The following is a 19,120-nucleotide window of genomic DNA, read 5'->3' as shown; positions in this document are numbered from 1 at the left end:
TCTTAATTGCCAATTTCTTCTTATTTTCTAACTTAAGAAAAAAAGATAAGAATATTTTGTATTCCCAATATTTTACATTCCCAAAAGAATGTTCTTAAAAATCATAAAATAATTTCTTACAGTTAGGATAACCTCCAACAAATACCCAAATGTAAGTAGTTTAATTGATTTAGTGGGTTGTTTCAAATATTAAGCATTACAACATAACATTAGCTAGCAAAATATACATATTACTCTTTACAGCACATTAAAAACATGATACAGAGTGATTAACTCCCGTCAAGCCAGTCGCTTGGAAAATAGTCTGCACTCTTATTATGATAACTACGGTAATCTGCAGGCACTGCAAAAAAGATGGGCTTTGAGGTGTTTTTCATTCAGCGAATCTTCAGCAATACCCGACTTTCATTCAAATAACAATAACACCTTTCATATTCTTCTCAAGTAAACAAATATGAGAAAATATTTGCAAACTTCTTAAGAATTTAATTAATTTAACATTAATTACTCACACTCGTGTCGTTCCAAACCCGTAAGACCTTCGTTCATCTTCGGAACACAAATTAAGATATTTTTGATGAAATCCAAGAGCTCTCTGACCCCTCCATAGACAGCAATATAATTAACAATTTCAAGGCCCAGAAAGGTAGTAAAGACATCGATAAAATAGTCCATTTGACTCCAGTGGTTCAAACTTAATTTTATGAAGCGTCTAGATTACTTTTGGTGCGCAAAAACAAACAAAAATAATAACATTAGTAAATACAGTCCAGTGCTTCTGAATAAGTCAAAGCTACGCCAGGACGCCGGCTTACCATTGGCCGAAGCTGTTCACATGAGCACCACGATGCATGTGTGTGATGCTGATGCAGGAGCTGGATACTCAGACTCAGATAAGAGAACATTTTGAAGAAAATCTTTATTTTTGTTTGTTTTTTGCGCACAAAAAGTATTTTCATCACCCTTTATAAAATTAAGGTTGAACCACTGGACTGAATCACATGGACTATTTAATCAAATTTCATCAAAAAATATTTTAATTTGTGTTTCAAAGAGGAACGAAGGCCTTACAGGTTTGGAACGACATGTGGTTGAGTAATTAATGACAGAAATTTCATTTTTGGGTGAACTAACCCTTTAAGAACTTCTTAGAATTTTCCTAACTTCTTTCTTAAGATTTTCGTGAACCCGGCCCCTGATTTAAAAAAAAAAAAAGCTTTTACAGTCTTTCAATTTTACAATGTATGATCGTTGTTTTACTGGTTTAACAATCAATAAATTCAGTTCAACTATTTGACAAGCGTGATAACCTTTCAACCATGTTATAACGTGGTTATGGATGTAGCTGGAACATGAAAATCCATGTCAGACATGTTGGGAATTTCCAAAAGGGAATAACACAGCTGCCCCAATACTAACTCAGCATCTCTCTCTTTCTGTCTCACTTTCTCTCTCTCCATCTCTATCACTCTAAGGGAGGAAGTGGTTCTCTTGGTAGTTTTGACCCAAATGGACAGCAAGAGCTTCAAATGGCAGAGAATCTCATTTATTACTCCAGAGAGGAAGGTAAGAAGGGACATGTGGCACAATATTTTTTACTTATGTGTTTTAACAAACTGTGTTTGAGCCAGCAGTTTTTAGATTTTCATTTTGAGTTTCTCAAAACAAATGACTTAGACGTCATCTCCACTCTCAATTCAGTTACTTTTTTGTTAATAGATTGAAGTTATATGCATAGACCAGCAAAACTGATCTGTTATCAGTGAATAGACAGAAATGTTCTGTTAGATGCAAATGGACTGCATGCAAATTCCCTGCTCATGTTAGTCACAAAGCCCAAAATATTAGAGCTTTTGAATGTAGTTACACATTCAAGAGCCGTTTCCAGAAAGACATCGTTGTTTTTGTAACACATTTTATTTGAATAGTCACAGTGAAAGACGCAAAGGGCTAACAAGCGAAATGGAGGAGGACAGAAAGTAGAGCAGAATCTCAGGCATTTCCCCTACCCCCTCCTTTATTGCTGGCACTCACTTCATCCAGTGCTATGCAAGGTAAACTGTCAAGGAGTCACTGTTAAGTCCACTCAATGCTTAAACTACCTCTTCTCCTGCTGTGCATTCTCTAGTGTTTCTAGGGAAATAGTTTGTGATCACTTCTGTTTTTAGTAAGGGCAGCACTGACTTCCTCAAAGAGTGTGAGAGCTGACATTTAAAAGACTTAGCAACAATTCAGTCTTGGCACTCTGACTCAATTATCTCTTTTATATAGACATTTTCTGGCATTTTCTGTGGGCATCGGAGTGTAATGTGAATTGATTTATCAGTTTGCATGGGAGCATTTCGAGAAGCAGAGGAAAGTCAGGTAATCGGTCATGGCCTTTAGTCTCTGATAAGCAGAAGCGTATCTGTGATGAATTTAGCAGGGAAATAGCATACAGGACCCATCAAATGAAAGACATCCTAGTTGTTCTTTTTATATTGGGGTTGTGAGATTGATTTAAAAAAGACCAGTGTTGGCCAATTTCCTGAGATTCAAAGAATTTTCAGTTTTACATATAAGCAACAGAACTTACTTCTGTTACTCTTGTCAGTACACAAATTTCGTGTCACAATTCAATACAATTCACGATACTGAACTCACGATACAAGACTATCACGATACTTTAAGCCAAAATAAAGAAGAGGTTTTTTTTAACTATTATTATTATTACGACTTCTAAGACATATGGTAAAAAGTTAAAGTGTACTGTTGATTAAAATGCTAAATTTAGTATTACATCAGGGGAGGACTAGTCCTCAATACACAGGACAATAGTGACATCAGAATAAAAATATGAATGACTCTAAAGCTGAAAATACAGAATTATGTAGAGACGCATATGCTTACACTCTGTCACTGACTACATAGAGTATTTTTTAAATAATGTCAAAAAAGGCCTCCTTTTTGACAATATCAGGACCCACAAATATTCCCCCATTTCATTATTATACATTATTTTCAACATTATACAGTATATAGTAGTTTAATGTTGTACTGTCACTAAAACTTAAAATTTTTTCTCACGCAGTACACTCACGCTTTCAATGCAGACTCTCCCACTGTTCACGCTATCCTGTCTCTCCCTCTATTAATTACTAAAAACACGATATGGTGATTTAAATTATGTTTGTGCTTTCATGCGGTTCAGGTGTTCAATGCAATCAACTGTTGATCAGTAAATCTGTTTATTATATAAAATGATTGTGTCTCTTCAGAAAACAGCTCGATTTATTATTTGTATGATGCCTTTATGACCTTTTTAGGGATTTTACGTTTTAGGGGAAGGGACTTTAAATGGAGGGACAGAAATTAAGAAATCTCTCAGGTTTCATAAAAAAATATCTTAATTTTTGTTTGGAAAATAAACTAAAGGGTGAGTACATAATGGCAGAATATCCATGTTTGGGTGAAGTATGCTTTATAAATACAGTAAGCTGAAACTAACTTAATATCGCAATACATATCACTCATACATGTTGTCATATTTATATCGAGATATATCGATTAGGGATGTCAATTTACACAAATTCCCATGATTGATCAACTCTGGAACAACGCGCTGAACACGGCAACTAAACCCAATGAATTCACAACGATTTATTAAAATAGTGTCCTCAGTAATGTTATGTAATATGACAGTCCCAATCCAAGTTATTACTAGTCGTGCATTTTTGAGCTGCGCTGAATGCGCTGCGCTGAATGAACACCGGTACACTAAAGCTCTTTGCGAGCGCGTTATTTAGCTCAAAGAAATGCATCCTATATGAGATTGATCAGATATATACAAAATAAACATAATATTACAAATTACATCTGCACAAAATGACGCAAATGTACAAGTGAACTTGAAATAAGTTACGTGCTATTCAGAATGAGTGACTCTTGTTGTGGACATGCTCTTCCTAGAGGAACGTGGTGAAACAGGCAACTAAACAAAAACATTCACAATGTTTTGTTACAAAATTGCTCTCTTTATAATGTTATGTAATTTGACAGTCCCAATCATGGTCATTATTAGTTGTGCATTGCTGTTTGAGCTGCACCATTGAGGATGATAACTGGCACGCTTTACTACCACTCTAATTCTTAACCAGATGCATCCAATATGAGATAAATCAGATATAGATTGGCCTACACAAAATAAACACATTATTACAACTTGCATTTGCACAAAACAAAAGGTCGCGAATGCACATGCAAACTTATAGTCATGACTCGGTATGTATGGTCGGATGGTGTAACTCCAGCTGTAAAATGGTCCTAAACAGAACAGCTGCACACTCGCTTCATTTTTCCTCCTGTGTTTCGCGGTTGAGCAGCACGCGTGCATGACCCTGCTTAATCGATGATCGATACGCTTGATCGATTAAATGTATTATCGACAATTAATCGATCATCAATTATTCGTTAACATCCCTAATATCGATATAACGATATAATTGTTACACCCCAACACAAAATGTTATAAATTGTACAAAACCTTATGGATTCATGATCCTCCCTATCACCACAAAACAAATTAATAATCCCAACTACTATATCTAATTTTATCCGTATACATACAGTACACTCAAATTATGAAACTCTATTATGCTTCTTTGAAACTTCACTTGACTTACTTCAAAAATCAACTTAACTGGGGAAAAAAATCTTATCTGCATATTAGGGCTGTAACGATTTGACCAAAAATAAAAACCTCGATTAATTGATCATTTTACCACGATTACGTTTAATGAACGTTTATTTTGCTTTTTTTTTTGCTTTACATTTTTTGCCCTCATAAGGTTTTTTAGTAAGTTCCTGATAAGGTTTTTACTGTAAATATTTTCTACTATTAAAGGTGGAATTTTTTTTTCTAATGAAAAAGTGCATTTCTTTGTGATTTTAAAATACTTTAAAAGGAAACCGTTCACTTTCAGCAGTTACTGTCTATGGGGCAGATTTCTGCTTGTACATCTGATACAGATAAATTAGCACATAGGCCTACATTACATTTATTTGAATGTCTGAGAGATTGTGTGTGTGAATTACTCATACCGTCTCTATTCATTATTAAGCTGTGGTTTGTACTTACTTCAAAGGTGTTAAAATATATGCCTATAACGGTTGAGATTCTAAGCTACTTTAGTGACTTTACTTTAGTCACAAGGACAGCGTTAACACTGCGTTTCTGCGCTGCTCTCTGCGCTCGATCTTCACGTGATGTGCGAGCTTCTGTCTGAGTGTTCATGTCAGTGTCACAATATATCAGGCATTAGTTCAACATAATACACATCTGATGGACTAAAATCGCTTTAATGTTCAAACTGGCAGGCTTTAAAACACATACAAATGACAAAGCTCTGTCAGGACGCAGGTGAAAGAGGTCTGCCTTCAGGGCGCGCGTGCGCGTTGTCAGAGACGCGACATGGCTCGGCTCTCTGTGTCACAGAAAAAAGCTGAGCACTGAACTGATAAGTTTTCCCTATTGTTGTTTTTGAATAGTGCATAATCGCTTTAAAATGTTCAAACTGGCAAGCTTTTAAACGCATTTACTTGACAAACTTTATGAGGACGAAAGTGAAAGCGATCACGCTGTGTGTGTGTATGTGGCAGCGCGTAGGCTATAAGAACCGCAATTAACTTACCAGTATAAACTGTGTAAAACATGCAGTTACTATAGTGATTCTGGTCATCTATAAACTAAGATAATTGTGACTGACGGGGCGGAGTCACGTGACTAAACCTAAAGGTTCTGAATTTCGGTTTAGATTATTTTTCGATTAATCGTACAGCCCTACTGCATATATATTTAATGTTATTAAGTTACAGCGACAAAATAACCTAAATAAATCACTATGATTAGCATATATTACAGCTGTTCTGGTGTCAAAATGAGAAAAAAGCCTCATTGAAATAATGAAAAGAAAAGGCTTATTAAATAGTTTGGCATTTTTTTAATTATAAAAATTATAGAAAGAATGTAATCTGTATAAACCTGCTACTGTCTGTCATTAAGGATGATCAAAGAACAAAAGACAGAAAATCACCCACTGCTCTTGACTGAATAACATTTGTAGCTTTAATAAGGATCTAATCTATATTTAATTTATAATTTATGCAATGAAGACTGTGAAGTGTTTGATAACTTAATTCAATTTCTGTATATATCCTACCTGTTAGATCAAATATTTAAAATATACAATATTTATGTTGTTTCTACATTCATTTGGAGATTAAATGTGAAATGATATACTAAGAAATATATAATTTACTGCAAATTATATACTTTATACCTCAAAAAAATACATTTGAAAACTTTTTAATGATTAAGATATGTATACACGGATGTATTGAAGATCTAAGGAAAATGTTTTTACTTTACATAATTTTTTTGAACCTGTTCTTGAAAATAGTTTTTCAAAACCATAACAAAACTTTTATACATACATTTTAAAGAGGTTTCTTTTTCTTTATCATGGATTTTTCTTTTTGCCATTGACCCACATACAAATTATACCTGACTTGCAATATTATATCTGAAGTGAACATTTTCCATTTTGCAGTTAATGAATTTAGGGTGTGTGTCCAGAGGACAGAAGCATCGGAGCGCTGTGGTCTCTCTGGTAATTACTGGCTGAGGGCTAATGTGGACAACCTTATTCTGAAGGACCCCAAGACTAAAAAGGATTTACTCATATGGCCCTACAAACTTCTCCGTCGCTATGGAAGAGACCGGGTGAGTTTTATTTTCTGATTTTGAACTATCCTCAATTAAAGCATACAAAGATTTCAAACCAATACAAAATCAGTGTAGAGTGCTAAAAATGGTCAATTGCATGATATTCAATGCCACCGAATATCTTCTGTAGGAGGGTAATAGTTGATAGAAGACCTTCAAAATTGACAGCCTTGACTTTGCATATACATAGTCAATAGACACCCACACATTAGCTTGCAGACAGCACGCATTGTGTCTAAAATAAAATAACGGCTGTTTGCGTTAAACCAACATTGTTGCAGACAGCTGGCCTCATACTACAGATGACATGTAAAGCAGGAACTTAAGCCACTGTTGTTTCCAACTCTGCTTCCTGTCTTTACTATAGAAACTGCCTTGGTACAGGAAGCTGGCCTTCCTCTATCCCTTATGAGTGGGCGGAAGGCAGAGCTAATGCGGTAGATGACTATTGAATTCAGGTCATGATGGTTAGAAAAGATGGTCCTAATTTATATTAGGTGTCTTTGATGACTATATACTCATGAAAAAAATAAATGTTAGGTACAATTAGGGATGGGACGATTACCGGTTTCACGATAAACCACAATAAAATGTACTGACGTTAGTATTATTGTTTGATTATTGCGATTTTGAAAACTTGTGTTAAATCCTGTCGAGCCAGCATTAGTCTGGCGCAGTGCTTAGTGTTGTTTTTTGAACGGGAAGAAATGGCGGAAGGCAGTGACAGTGTTTGGGAGATTTTTCAGCCTTCTAAAAGGACCAACTCTGAGGTGTGGTCATATTTTGGCTTTTTACAAAAGTCCCGAGGGAAACTTAATCGAGGATGGTCACCCTGTCTGCAGAACGTCGCTGCAATAGGGGGGAAACACTTCAAATCTGCAGAGTCGTCTTTGTGACCATCACCCACTGTTGTATAGCGAATGCACGGCAAGTTAAAGGGTTAGTTCACCCAAAAATTAAAATTCTGTCATTAATTACTTACCCTCATGTCGTTCGACACCCGTAAGACCTCCGTTCATCTTCGGAACAGAAATGAAGATATTTTAGTTGAAATCTGATGGCTCTGAAAGGCCTCCATTGGCACAATGGCACTTTACACTCTCAAGACCCTTGAAAGGTACTAAAGACGTCGTTACAAAGTCCATCTCAGTACAGTGGTTCTAAAATAACTTTATGAATCGGCGAGAATAGTTTTTGTGCGCAAAAAACCCTAAATAACGACTTACATAGTGATGACGATTTCAAAACAAGGCATCATGAAGCTTCGAAGCGTTATGAATATGTGAGCCGAATCATGATTCGGATCGCGTGTCAAACCGCCAAACTGCAGAAATTTGGCGATTCAAACCGCTGATTTGACTCGCTGATTCATAACGCTTCAAAGCTTCATGATGCCTTGTTTTGAAATCGTCATCACTATGTAAGTCGTTATTTAGGGTTTTTTTGCGCACAAAAACTATTGTTGCCGATTCATAACGTTATTTTAGAACCACTGTAGTGAGATGGACTTTGTAACGACGTCTTTAGTACCTTTTAAGGGTCTTGAGAGTGTAAAGTGCCATTGTGCCAATGGAGGCCTTTCAGAGCCATCAGATTTAAACTAAAATATCTTAATTTCTGTTCCGTCTTACGGGTGTCGAACGACATGAGGGTAAGTAATTAATGACAGAATTTTCATTTTTGGGTGAACTAACCCTTTAACTTTGACCTCAATACCAAAACTACGTCTGGGAAATAATTGGACACAAAATGTTGTTGTTCACTCACTTGAAATTGACATGAAGCTTCCGTGAAGAAAAGTTTGCAGCAAGTGGCTTTGAGCCAAAGACAAACAAACAAATTCAAACAAGACTATTAAGGGTGACATTTAAGGGATAATAATGTATATTGTACACTTATTAAACAGATTTTTTACCACACAAATAATTACAGGGACATATTGAATTGAGACTAATGTTTTAAATCTTGCCTGTTTATAAATCCATTTTGTACTGCGTACAAAACAATCGAACAGACAAAATGATAATAACAATATTATAGTAGTATTAATAGTAAAGTCCTCTGATTTAATTTTCAATACAATCAAAAGTGGAGACGCAAGACGACAAGTTGCATTTGAACGAATCGAGAGAGCGTGTCCGTTGTGATACATGGATGTGTTGTGTTATAATGCGGACGGTCATTATAAAGTAAGGAAATAGAGACAGAGCAACATGCGTCATAATCTGAAGACCGCGCCCACCGGGGGGGAAAACAATTAAACCGTCTCCATTGACTTTGTATTGCATGAAGCGGCCTCCTTGTCATTTTTGACTTATAACAAAAAAACAGAACAATGTCTAAAAGCTGATATGTGACAAGGTGTACAGCAAAAAAGCTAAAAAACCCAGAACCAAAAACCCAGAAGTTTTTATAAGCTGTTAACCCAAAAAACGAGCATTTAAGGACACAAAAGTGGATACAGGCAATTGAGACAGAGCGCGACATGTTATATTACACTGAGAACTACACCCACTAGAGGGGAACATAATCAGCGACAGGAAATATAATATAAAAAACTGACATTTGGATATTTGACTTAACAGTGACTAAATGTTTACTGCACACTTAGGCATACTGAGTGTCAGGATCCCCAAATGTACCCATTCTTCCTGCTGATGCTTCATGTCTTATTGCCTGTATCCACTTTTGTCTCCTTAAGCGCTCGTTTTTTTGGGTCGCATAGCAGCTTTTAGACATTGTTCTATTTTATATTATAAGTCAGAAATGACAAGGAGGCCGCTTCATGCAATTCAAAGTCAATGGAGAGCGTTGGATTGTTCATACCGTCCCCTCCCTAGGTACAATACACTTACTGTATGTTTTTATGTTGCATTGTAAAACATTTTGCTGCTATCAAGGGTAAGATTAGGGACAGGTTTACTCAAGTATGTGTAGGTTTAAGGGTGGGTTTAAGGGGTATAAGTCAGGTCAACAGAGAAATTAAGTACAGATTTAACTACATGTAGGGATTTTTTTAATTATAAGTAAATGTAGACATATGTATTTACCCAATAAGTGCATTATATCAAATTATTAATTTAAATTTTATTACATAGTATTTAAAGACACCTAATATAAAGTGGGTCCAAAAAGGCCAGTGTGCTGGGTCCATATTGGGTTTCTGGAGGTTAATTTAAATAGCATGTATGTTGTGTACAAGAGAATTAGAATAAAAGTGAAGAAATGTTACAAACATGTTGTCACATTTCTGACATGCTCTGCAGGTTATGTTCTCTTTTGAAGCCGGGCGACGCTGTGAATCTGGGCCAGGGAACTTCACCTTTGAGACAAAGCAGGGGAATGAAATATTTCACATTGTTGAGGAATCCATTCGGGAGCAGAAAGCCCAAGCTGAAGAACGACACCAAAGCTTTCCATCATTAGACTCTGACTGCCCAGCTCTCCAGCAGATCCGTGCTGCCATCTCAGAAGCAAACTGTCGTGAACCAGATGGAGATTCTGGTGGTAGCAAGCCTGGGTCTGCGGATGGTGTATTTGGTCGAAAGGAGAATGATGGGAAAAACTTAAAGGGCCGAAGCCTTCCAGAGCCGCCTCCTCCAGTTGGTGGGACCCCTCCACGATCTCCCATGCCTCGTGGGCCCAAAAATATGTTAGAGGATCAAAGGAGTCTGTACTCGGAGCCTGCTGACTCGGTCCGTGCGCCGCCCAGTCTAGGAGACTGTTTGTACTCTGACCCAGTGGACAGTATCAAAGTCATGCCCACTCCTAACCCACGCCTCAGGCCGACTGGCGAAGAGGGGGGTAGCCACCCCTCAGGAATCAAGCATGACCCATTCTACTCAGACATCTATGATCAGATCAGTCTGGACTTGGTGCAAAGGACAATGGCATTGGGACTTGATGGGCAAAGCAGGCACCCTGCAGATGGAGGTCCAACAGAGCACATCTATGATGAGCCAGAGGGACGTGCCGGATCTGCACTGCCTATCATCACGCTTTATGATGAAGCACGGTTGGAAATGCATCCCTGGAAAACCAGGGGATTGGAGGAGCCTCAAGGTCATGAGGTGGCTCAACAACCGCTTCCAATGCCCAGACCAAAAGGCCCCAAACCTGTCACAGCACCCAAACCAAGCAAAGTAGCACTGCCCAAGAAAGACCCTCTTCCCCTGTATCAAAATAAAGGCAGCGCTAACCTGAACAACAATAACTGTAGCAACAGCCATGAAAGCGTGGAAGTTGGTAGAAGAGGTGCTGGTGCTGGAAACAACATGGACATGTACAACAAAGTATCTAGAAATCAGCCTCCAAATGCGTGGCATCCGACCATGCAGTCTCCAGACATCATCTACGACAACTTAGGAGACATTTAACTTAACCTGTGTTGACATTTAGGCAGTCATGGATAAAGGAAATGTGTCCATGATTAAAGAAGGGAGGTGCTCAGTGTCAGGGCTCAGATTGAAACCTTAGTCATGTGGTCACTGACTGTCAAAATGGCTGAGCGCTAGGACTATACAAAACTTTTGTGTGGATAATGCCCTCTGAAAGGGCTTGTACTGGCATATTCCAGAGTTTTGCACTTCTTGGGCAAAGTAATCCTGTTTTGTAAATCTGAGTCTGTGACTTGCATATTTGCATTGCATACTTGTCATAAAACTTGGTTCTCTTGCATGGGGAATTTGAGTGTTGTTGTCTGAACCTTATCTGACAGATCCAGTTTAATGGTTGAAGTGCAACAAAGACTGCACTGGCAGGTCAGTTATTGCACATACAAACCTTGCATCGTTTTGCATGGAGATTGTAGCAAAAGGATACTAATCCACTGCCGCGTGTGTGTGTGTGTGTGTGTGTGTGTGTGTGTGTGTGTGTGTGTGTTTTCATATGTATGAGAGTATGTGGATGAGTCAGCAGCTGTGCTGTTGTTCAATATGATCATGATGATAATAATAAAAATTATAGTACAAGAGAATACTTTTCGATTTCCAAAAATTATTTTGATTATGATTTTCCAAAAAAAGTATGTGCACATCCTTGGAAAACTCTGGACTTCTGGTTTGTTAAGGGGGCATGAAAATTACCCTGAATACCCCATCCTTCACTCTAAATCCCTTATTCATCTAGTCCTCTGTCGTCCTGAAAAGCATCTGACATCTGAAGGATAATCCTGATGCAAAGTGAATATTAACCATCTGTGTAGAATAGTGGCCTTACTTCAGATGGGAGTTGGCTGAGTTAATATGTGTCTGCCTGGCAGTGTGTGAAGGTACAGACTGTTCCCTGTCCTGTTTTCCTTCTCGTTCCCCCTCTCACTCATTTCCTTTTGTCCTCTCTCCAGTCTCCCCCAGTCTTTTCTTCCACTGCTAAAGTTTTTTTTATTTTATGTGGACCGCCAAAATCTGATCTATTCATCACATTCTGCTGTATTTTTTCAATGTTTAGTGCTTTTAAGCAGAAAAGCAGTGAATATGTTGACAGAGCAGAGTCTTTAATCTAAAAAGAATGCATTCATTTGGTCCAAGGTCTGGCTAAGCATAGTTTACGATCATACTGGGTTGCAGTGATACATTTTAACAACGGATTACTCATAGGTATTAAAAAGGAAGTGGACTGACAACACCTCTTTTCCTCTCTCTTCTTATCATTGTATCAATTGTAATCCATATCATTTGTTAATTTAGTTTGACTTGACAGTTATTTGTCTATTGAATTACTTGTTGTTGGATATAATACAAACATACTGAGTAAATATTTGAGACAAGCTAAATTTGGTGTAAAGTTGGTTCATCATGCTACACACAGATGCTTTCTATTTAAAGAACTACATAACCACCAAAACTTTAAATAGTGTATGTGTTAAAGAGGTCAAGTTATCAGTTTCAGTTTTGGCATCATATGGATAAAAAAGGTGCACACTGGTTCAGTTTGGATGCACTTCTCATGTTGTACTAGTTCCTTTTTTTCTTGAATGTTCCGTTTATGTTTTCGTTCTGCTGGCCACTTGATGCTTGGATAACCAAACGGAAAACAGAACTGAGCTGTTGTTCTCTAAAGTTTGAAGCAAATGATGGGGAAGTGCATCCGTTTCTTGAAAAAGCTGTCTTTCAACTAAAATTCTACTCAACATGATTTCTGTAATAATCACCCAAATGTGCATTACTGGATACATAAAACATACTCCTGAAAAGCATGCACATTGGCAAATGATTATTTAATTTTGTTTTTGGAAAAACCTTCTTATTGTAATAAATAATATAATCAATATATGTTTAAGCAGCATTTATATATAGTAAATATTAATTATATTGTTAAATATAACTATAATCAATAATACATTGATTTATTGTCAATAATGTATGGATTTTCTGACACAAAAATATATTAGACTTGATTATTCATGTAAAGTATCAGTTTTTAAAGATTTTTATTCTTAAAAGGGCAAAAGCAAAACATTAAACAACAGCAATTAATGTTTTTAAAAACATTTATCCAAGTAATAATATACATGGTGTCAATAGAAATATAGAATATAATATATAAATAAACACTGTTTATACAAATTTTATTAGTATAGTGTCTTGGTTTATAAATAATGTACAATATTAAGAAAAAGAAAAGTTAAAAAAAGGATTCAAAATTAAAAGTAAAGAAACAGAGAACTACTTAATTTAACGGTTTAGAATTAATAAATTGAATCAGATTGTTTAGATCTGTATTTTAAACAATACTGTGAAAACACTTAACTTAAGTGATTTGGGCGCTGGTCCCTAAAACAACACATGCTTAAGACATTAGTCGATCAGAGGTATGAGTAAGAGAAATTGGGAAAACAATAAAAAAAACTACTGAACAAGTTAGGAAATTGTGAACGTAAAATATGAAAAAGAGAGGAGAATGACGTGAGATCATCTCTCTATGTCTGCTTTTTCAGCCGTTTGCACAATGCCAAACCTCACCAAGATGTCATAAAGACAAGGCGTAGGCGGTGCCAGGTGGGTGGAATGGCGGAAAGCTTAATGAGGCAATACTTGATGGGCTCTAGTAAGAGAGGCCCATTGAGTAACACTAGAGCTCTGACCTTAGTCTGCTTTCAGAATCGCATCCCTCAGCTCTCACAACTCTAAACCAGCGCCTCCAACGCTGAACCTTGTTTCGCGAGGTCGCAGAGCTTCACAGAGTGACCTCTTTCTGTCTTTCCCCCTCTTTGCTCTCTGTAACTCATTGAAGGCCTTGAATTCCTGCTCAGCTGAGTACAGTGTGTTTCCCTTGGGGCTGTACTGAAGGCTTCCATAAAGGAAGACAATGGCTCTACTTTTCCACAACTCTGGCCCTCTTCCTCCTCAACTCTCTACAGAGCCTTCTAGCCACAGCATTTACACTGAGAAGGCAGTTCGCTCTCTTTAAACAGCCTTTCTTCTTGTCCTTTTACAATTATGTGGTTTTGTATTTTATTTAGCAGCAGCTCACAACTATTTTGTGCAGCTCACAACTATTTTTCCCAGTTGCGGTCCAGCCTTTGTTAAACGGTACGGCATGACGGTTAGTTTAATTACTCCTCCAAAAGAGCGAAATCATGCAGTTACTATGAGGACTGTTTTAATTGCAAACATTTGGGTAACAAAACAGCTTTTTTTGTTATGATTTTTCAGTGCCAGTGTCAAAAGTTGCTGACATTTTTATTTGGAGAAGAAATTAGGTTATTTCATTTGAGGTGTAAAATTGTACTCTGAAAACCAAGGAATTAACTAAGAAATAGCTGTCATGTTTAATTTTAAATCTTGTAAAGTTTTTTTTTTTTTTTTGGAAAAGTGTTTTTTTCTTCTTTAGTATTTTTGTTTGTATTGCTAGCTGAAGGTGTATATTGAGTTTTTAAAACTGCTATGTGTTATATGAGAGAAGCAGGGATGTACAGCAGAACAGTACAGCGTTCTCTGAATAGTAAACAACGTTTATAAAGCACATACACATTTCAAATTAGTACATATAATAGTATATATCCGGTCATGTGCAAGTATGTAACATCCTGTCTGTGGGAGTTTAGAAACGACTGCTCTGAATTTCTGGCTGTGCACAGCATTTAGTGTTAGTCAGTGAGAGTGTGAATGTGTGATTTCCTCTCACAGTGAAAGTATTATGCTCTCTCTCTCTCCTTACTGGATGATCAGAGGGTCTTCCTCCTCATAGCTGTCCTGGAAAAAGAGGGCAGGGGCACAGGGTCGGGAGTGGCTGAGGTTTAGTGAAGGACGAGGCATCTTGTTTAAAGGAATGGATGGAAGAGGGGCCACTGTGGCTCGCGCACGACTCTGAGACTGCCGACCCTGCAACCAAAAATGACAGCACAGGAAAAATAAGAGAGTGAGCAAGAGCAAGCATAATGCCAGATCATGTCAAACTCTCTACCACAGGATTCAAGTTTGGCTGCACATTTTAAAATAAAATCTTATTCAAGACTCCAAAGCAATGACTAGAAATTCTGTTTGCTAAGAAGAATGGAAAATGTAATTTTGCTCCTCCTCCTCCAAGCCAAGCTTTAAGTGTCATTGTGATTTCTAACACTTCTCTGGATGCAGTTTTAGCCCTTTAAGCAAAAAAATCCTGAATTGCACAGATTTGGTTAAAATACAATTGAAAGTATTTTGAAGCAGAACATTGATATAAAAATTAAATACATAGGAAAGGTTTCTGCAATGTTTCTAGGTCACTAGTTAAATAAGTGAAGTTGCATGCTCATCTCAGATCATGCTGGAGAATATAATGATCAACTCCCTATCAACTGATGGAACTAACATGCTTTATTTAGAATATAAGAGCTTGTTACATCTGTTTTTCAGAAAAATATCTTCTATTTATAATGTGTGACATCACAAAGCACTTGAGGTTGGAAAATTGGTCATGTTGAGTCGGATTGTGGACGGATTCAAAATAGGAACCCATTTATTTTTATTTCTCTTTATCTCTCATTCTCCCCGCTCTCTTCTTGTCTTCCCTTTGCGTGGGTGTATCAATATTAGGCCAGTGCCTGGTTTCGTTTTTGCTCTCTGGGGCAATAAATTTCCCCTTTCAACATCACACACACACACACACACACACACACACACACACACACACACACACACACACACACACACACACACACACACACACACACACACACACACACACACACACACACACACACACACACACACACACACACACACACACACACACACACACACACACAAAGAATTTCTCAATTCAACCATTTGCCACTGTCTTTGTTGATAGGTGGTTAATAGAAAGATATTTCCTCTCTATTTATTTGCATTTTAGTTTGTTTTCTCAAATGTCAGAATTAGAGCTGAACTTAAATGGCACCATGTTGACATTTTAGTTGGAAGGTTACTGAAGTTTGACACGCCTTTTCTTTGCTTTAACCTGATTACATCTAATCTATTTAGGTCAACTTAAGTCAACACTACTGGCACAATATCAGGTTTTATGTAATATTTTATGTCATGTTTTAATAATGGAGCCATGATAAAACTATTTCTTAAATTTTCCCTAGAACATCAACAAGCTACTCAATCATCATAATAATACCAATAATTCTACGGCTATCAACTCTAACTTACTGTCCAAACTGCAGATCATTCAAATTCTAGACAACACAGATCTTTATTTCTTTTCTACTAATTTCTGTGTTGCACATACTGTATCTCAAACATTTAGTTCCACTCTACTCCTCTAACCTGACGCTGTGTGGAGCCCTCTGGTGGTCGACTGGCGCCCCTGCGATGGCCTCGGCCCTGGCCTTGTGCTCCAAATGGTTGTGATGAGCGGGTGAGCAAACCTCTAATTCTCAGGTGCAGGTAAAGGTTGGAGTCCAGACCAAGAGGGTTAAAAACAGGATCCTTCTCAAGCTGCTCTAGGGAGCTCTGGACACAGTGATCACATGATCATCATGGAGGTGTAACATGATTAAATATGATTAAAGATTATTATATTTTGTAAAGTGTTAGGAAACAATTCTGTCATCATTTACTCTTCAAGTCATTTCAAACCTTTTGTAGAACACAAAAGAAGATATTTTGTATGTCTTTTGTATATTGTATACAAAGAAACTCCAATGTTATTTGGACCCCAACATTCTTCAAAATACGTTCAAGAAAAATTCTTCAAGAAAAAACAATTCACACAGGTTTGGAGTGACACGAGGATGAGTAAATGATGACAGAAATGTCATTTTTGGGTGAACTATCCATTTAATACTAGTAAATACCAGATTCAAGTTGTATGTGAATTATTCAGTGTTTATCAAACAATGACTGTTCATTATGTCAGGGCCACGCATTAGATGTCTGTCTTTATGCAAAGGCACCTCCACAGTGGCGAGTGCAGGAAGTGGTGGGTCCTCCATTGAGACAGTCAGACAGCAGGGCAGCATCAATTCTCGTGTCAGCACAGGTTTCAAAAGCAGAGAGAGCGAACCAGAGGACTGAAGTACATAGTAGGAGAACACACCAGAACCTGAGCCTGATCCCGGCTCTAAGCGCACCAACAGGAACCAGTCACGAGTCTGAAAAACAGAAATATATAGTGTAGTTTTCACGTACATAACAGATTATCACACAGCTGTGCTCTATGAACATACACATATACAAAAACACACAGTCAAGCACTGACTTTTAGTATGTGGCAGAGAGCATGAAATGTCTGGTGGTTTGTTTCTATTTCATCCCAGTCCAGCTGCCAGCATAAGGTTGGTGTGATGACGAGTGGTAGTCCATACAGCACTGACTGACACACTCCATCGGCATGAAGAACTCTGTCACACACACAAACACACACAACAGCTAGATCTAAAGAAGTTTATCTTTAAATTGTTGAACTATTATTAATTAATTAAAATATATTATTACTATATATATTATTGGTATAAATTCAGTTATTAGTTTATCTTGAGGAATATACTGTATGTAAACACCCGTTATGTTGTGTGAAATAGTTTAATCAGAGTACTATTAAACAACAACAAAAAAATGCACTATTTACGATTCCTCAAGGGATATGCAAACATGTGATCTCAACTGTATATATAAGCCTATTTCTAAAAAATGTTTTTGAAAGAAGTGTCTCTTATGCCCACCATGGCTGCATTCATTTGATTTTAAAAAATGCAGTAAACTAATAATATTGTGAAATATTATTACAATTTCAAATAATTATTTTCTATTTTAGTTTATTTTAAAATGTAATTTAAAAGGTAACCATTTCTCCAGTCCTCAGTCACATGATCCTTCAGAAATCATTCTAACATGCTGATCTGGGGCTCAAAAAGCATTCTTTTTTATTATCAATGTTGAAAACAGTTGTGCTTCTTTTTTTAACTTTTAATATGTTTTAGGGTTATTTAATGAATATAAAGTTCAGAAAAGAACAGCAATGTTTTGTAACATTATACAAGTTTTTACTGTCACTTTTGATACATTTAATGCATCCTTGCTGAATTTTTTAAAATTAATTTCTTAAAAAGTGTAAGCGCAAAGGGAATTATGCAAGGGAATGTCAAATTGGCCTATAATGGCTAGGTGGGGACAAGTGGTATGATTGTATCACAGTGCCCGGAAGAATGACCTCATGTGCATGAAAATCATATGCAAAACACTCGACAGGAATACAATGTATGACTGTGTGTTGGAAACAGTGGACTCAAACAGAGCAGTCTCCGTAGAGCATATTGACGTTTGCATAGATTTTTTTTTTCTCACACAGCATACTTTTACATTACATTAACTGTTTCAGAGGCCACCTACATACTGAGTTTTTGTGTTGCTATTGAATATATCTGAACATTATTAGCCATCAAAACCACTGTTATGGACTTTCCCAGGTCTGTGATGTTTTATATTACAATATGAAACATCACAACACTGACAAAACCCTATTCATAAAAAATTTAAAAAAATACATAAAAAAAAGTCGCGTTTATGGCTATTCTACTGTAATTTGCTTGCAGCTTAGCTCCTAAAACAAAATTTAACTACAGATTGTACTTGACAACTCGTAGGCGCTGTGGTGAGGGGTTGGCCAGACTCTTGTTTGGGGGCTGAAAATCTTGCGTGTTCTCAGTCCTCACTCCAAGGTCAGTAGTGCTGGGAAGCAGGGCTGGACTGAGAAGTCTCTCCTTCATGTCACACTTCAAACAAACTGCAGAGGGGGATATGAGAAAAAGCAACATCACATACACACACATGGGGCCCTATTTAACGATCTAAGCGCATGGTCTGAAGTGCATGGTGCAGGTGCACTTCGGGCGTGGCGTGTTCAAATCCACTTTTGCTAATTTTAAGGAAAAAATGGTCCAAAAGGGTT

General features: G+C 37.1%; 2 protein-coding genes across 2 annotated transcripts in view; one reads left to right on the top strand and one right to left on the bottom strand.

Moving 5' to 3' along the window:
• The window catches only part of dok1b (docking protein 1b), a 34,589-nt gene extending 21,646 nt beyond the window's left edge, over window positions 1-12,943 (top strand). Inside the window, exons 3-5 of the mRNA XM_079810656.1 lie at window positions 1,476-1,566; window positions 6,588-6,760; window positions 10,030-12,943. Coding sequence (XP_079666782.1) covers window positions 1,476-1,566; window positions 6,588-6,760; window positions 10,030-11,139 — 1,374 coding nt within the window. The 3' untranslated portion in view covers window positions 11,140-12,943. The remainder of the gene's footprint in view (window positions 1-1,475; window positions 1,567-6,587; window positions 6,761-10,029) is intronic.
• A 1,973-nt stretch (window positions 12,944-14,916) lies between these two features.
• Window positions 14,917-19,120, bottom strand: part of m1ap (meiosis 1 associated protein) — a gene marked incomplete at both ends in the record, with an annotated part of 60,862 nt that continues 56,658 nt past the window's right edge. The window contains 4 exons of the mRNA XM_079803524.1: window positions 14,917-15,084; window positions 17,127-17,324; window positions 17,432-17,573; window positions 18,802-18,955. Coding sequence (XP_079659650.1) covers window positions 14,917-15,084; window positions 17,127-17,324; window positions 17,432-17,573; window positions 18,802-18,955 — 662 coding nt within the window. The remainder of the gene's footprint in view (window positions 15,085-17,126; window positions 17,325-17,431; window positions 17,574-18,801; window positions 18,956-19,120) is intronic.

The sequence above is a fragment of the Gobio gobio genome (genome assembly GCF_949357685.1).
Source record: "Gobio gobio genome assembly, chromosome: 2".
NCBI classification, from domain to species: Eukaryota; Metazoa; Chordata; class Actinopteri; order Cypriniformes; family Gobionidae; genus Gobio; species Gobio gobio.
This window is presented reverse-complemented; position numbering and strand designations above follow the sequence as displayed.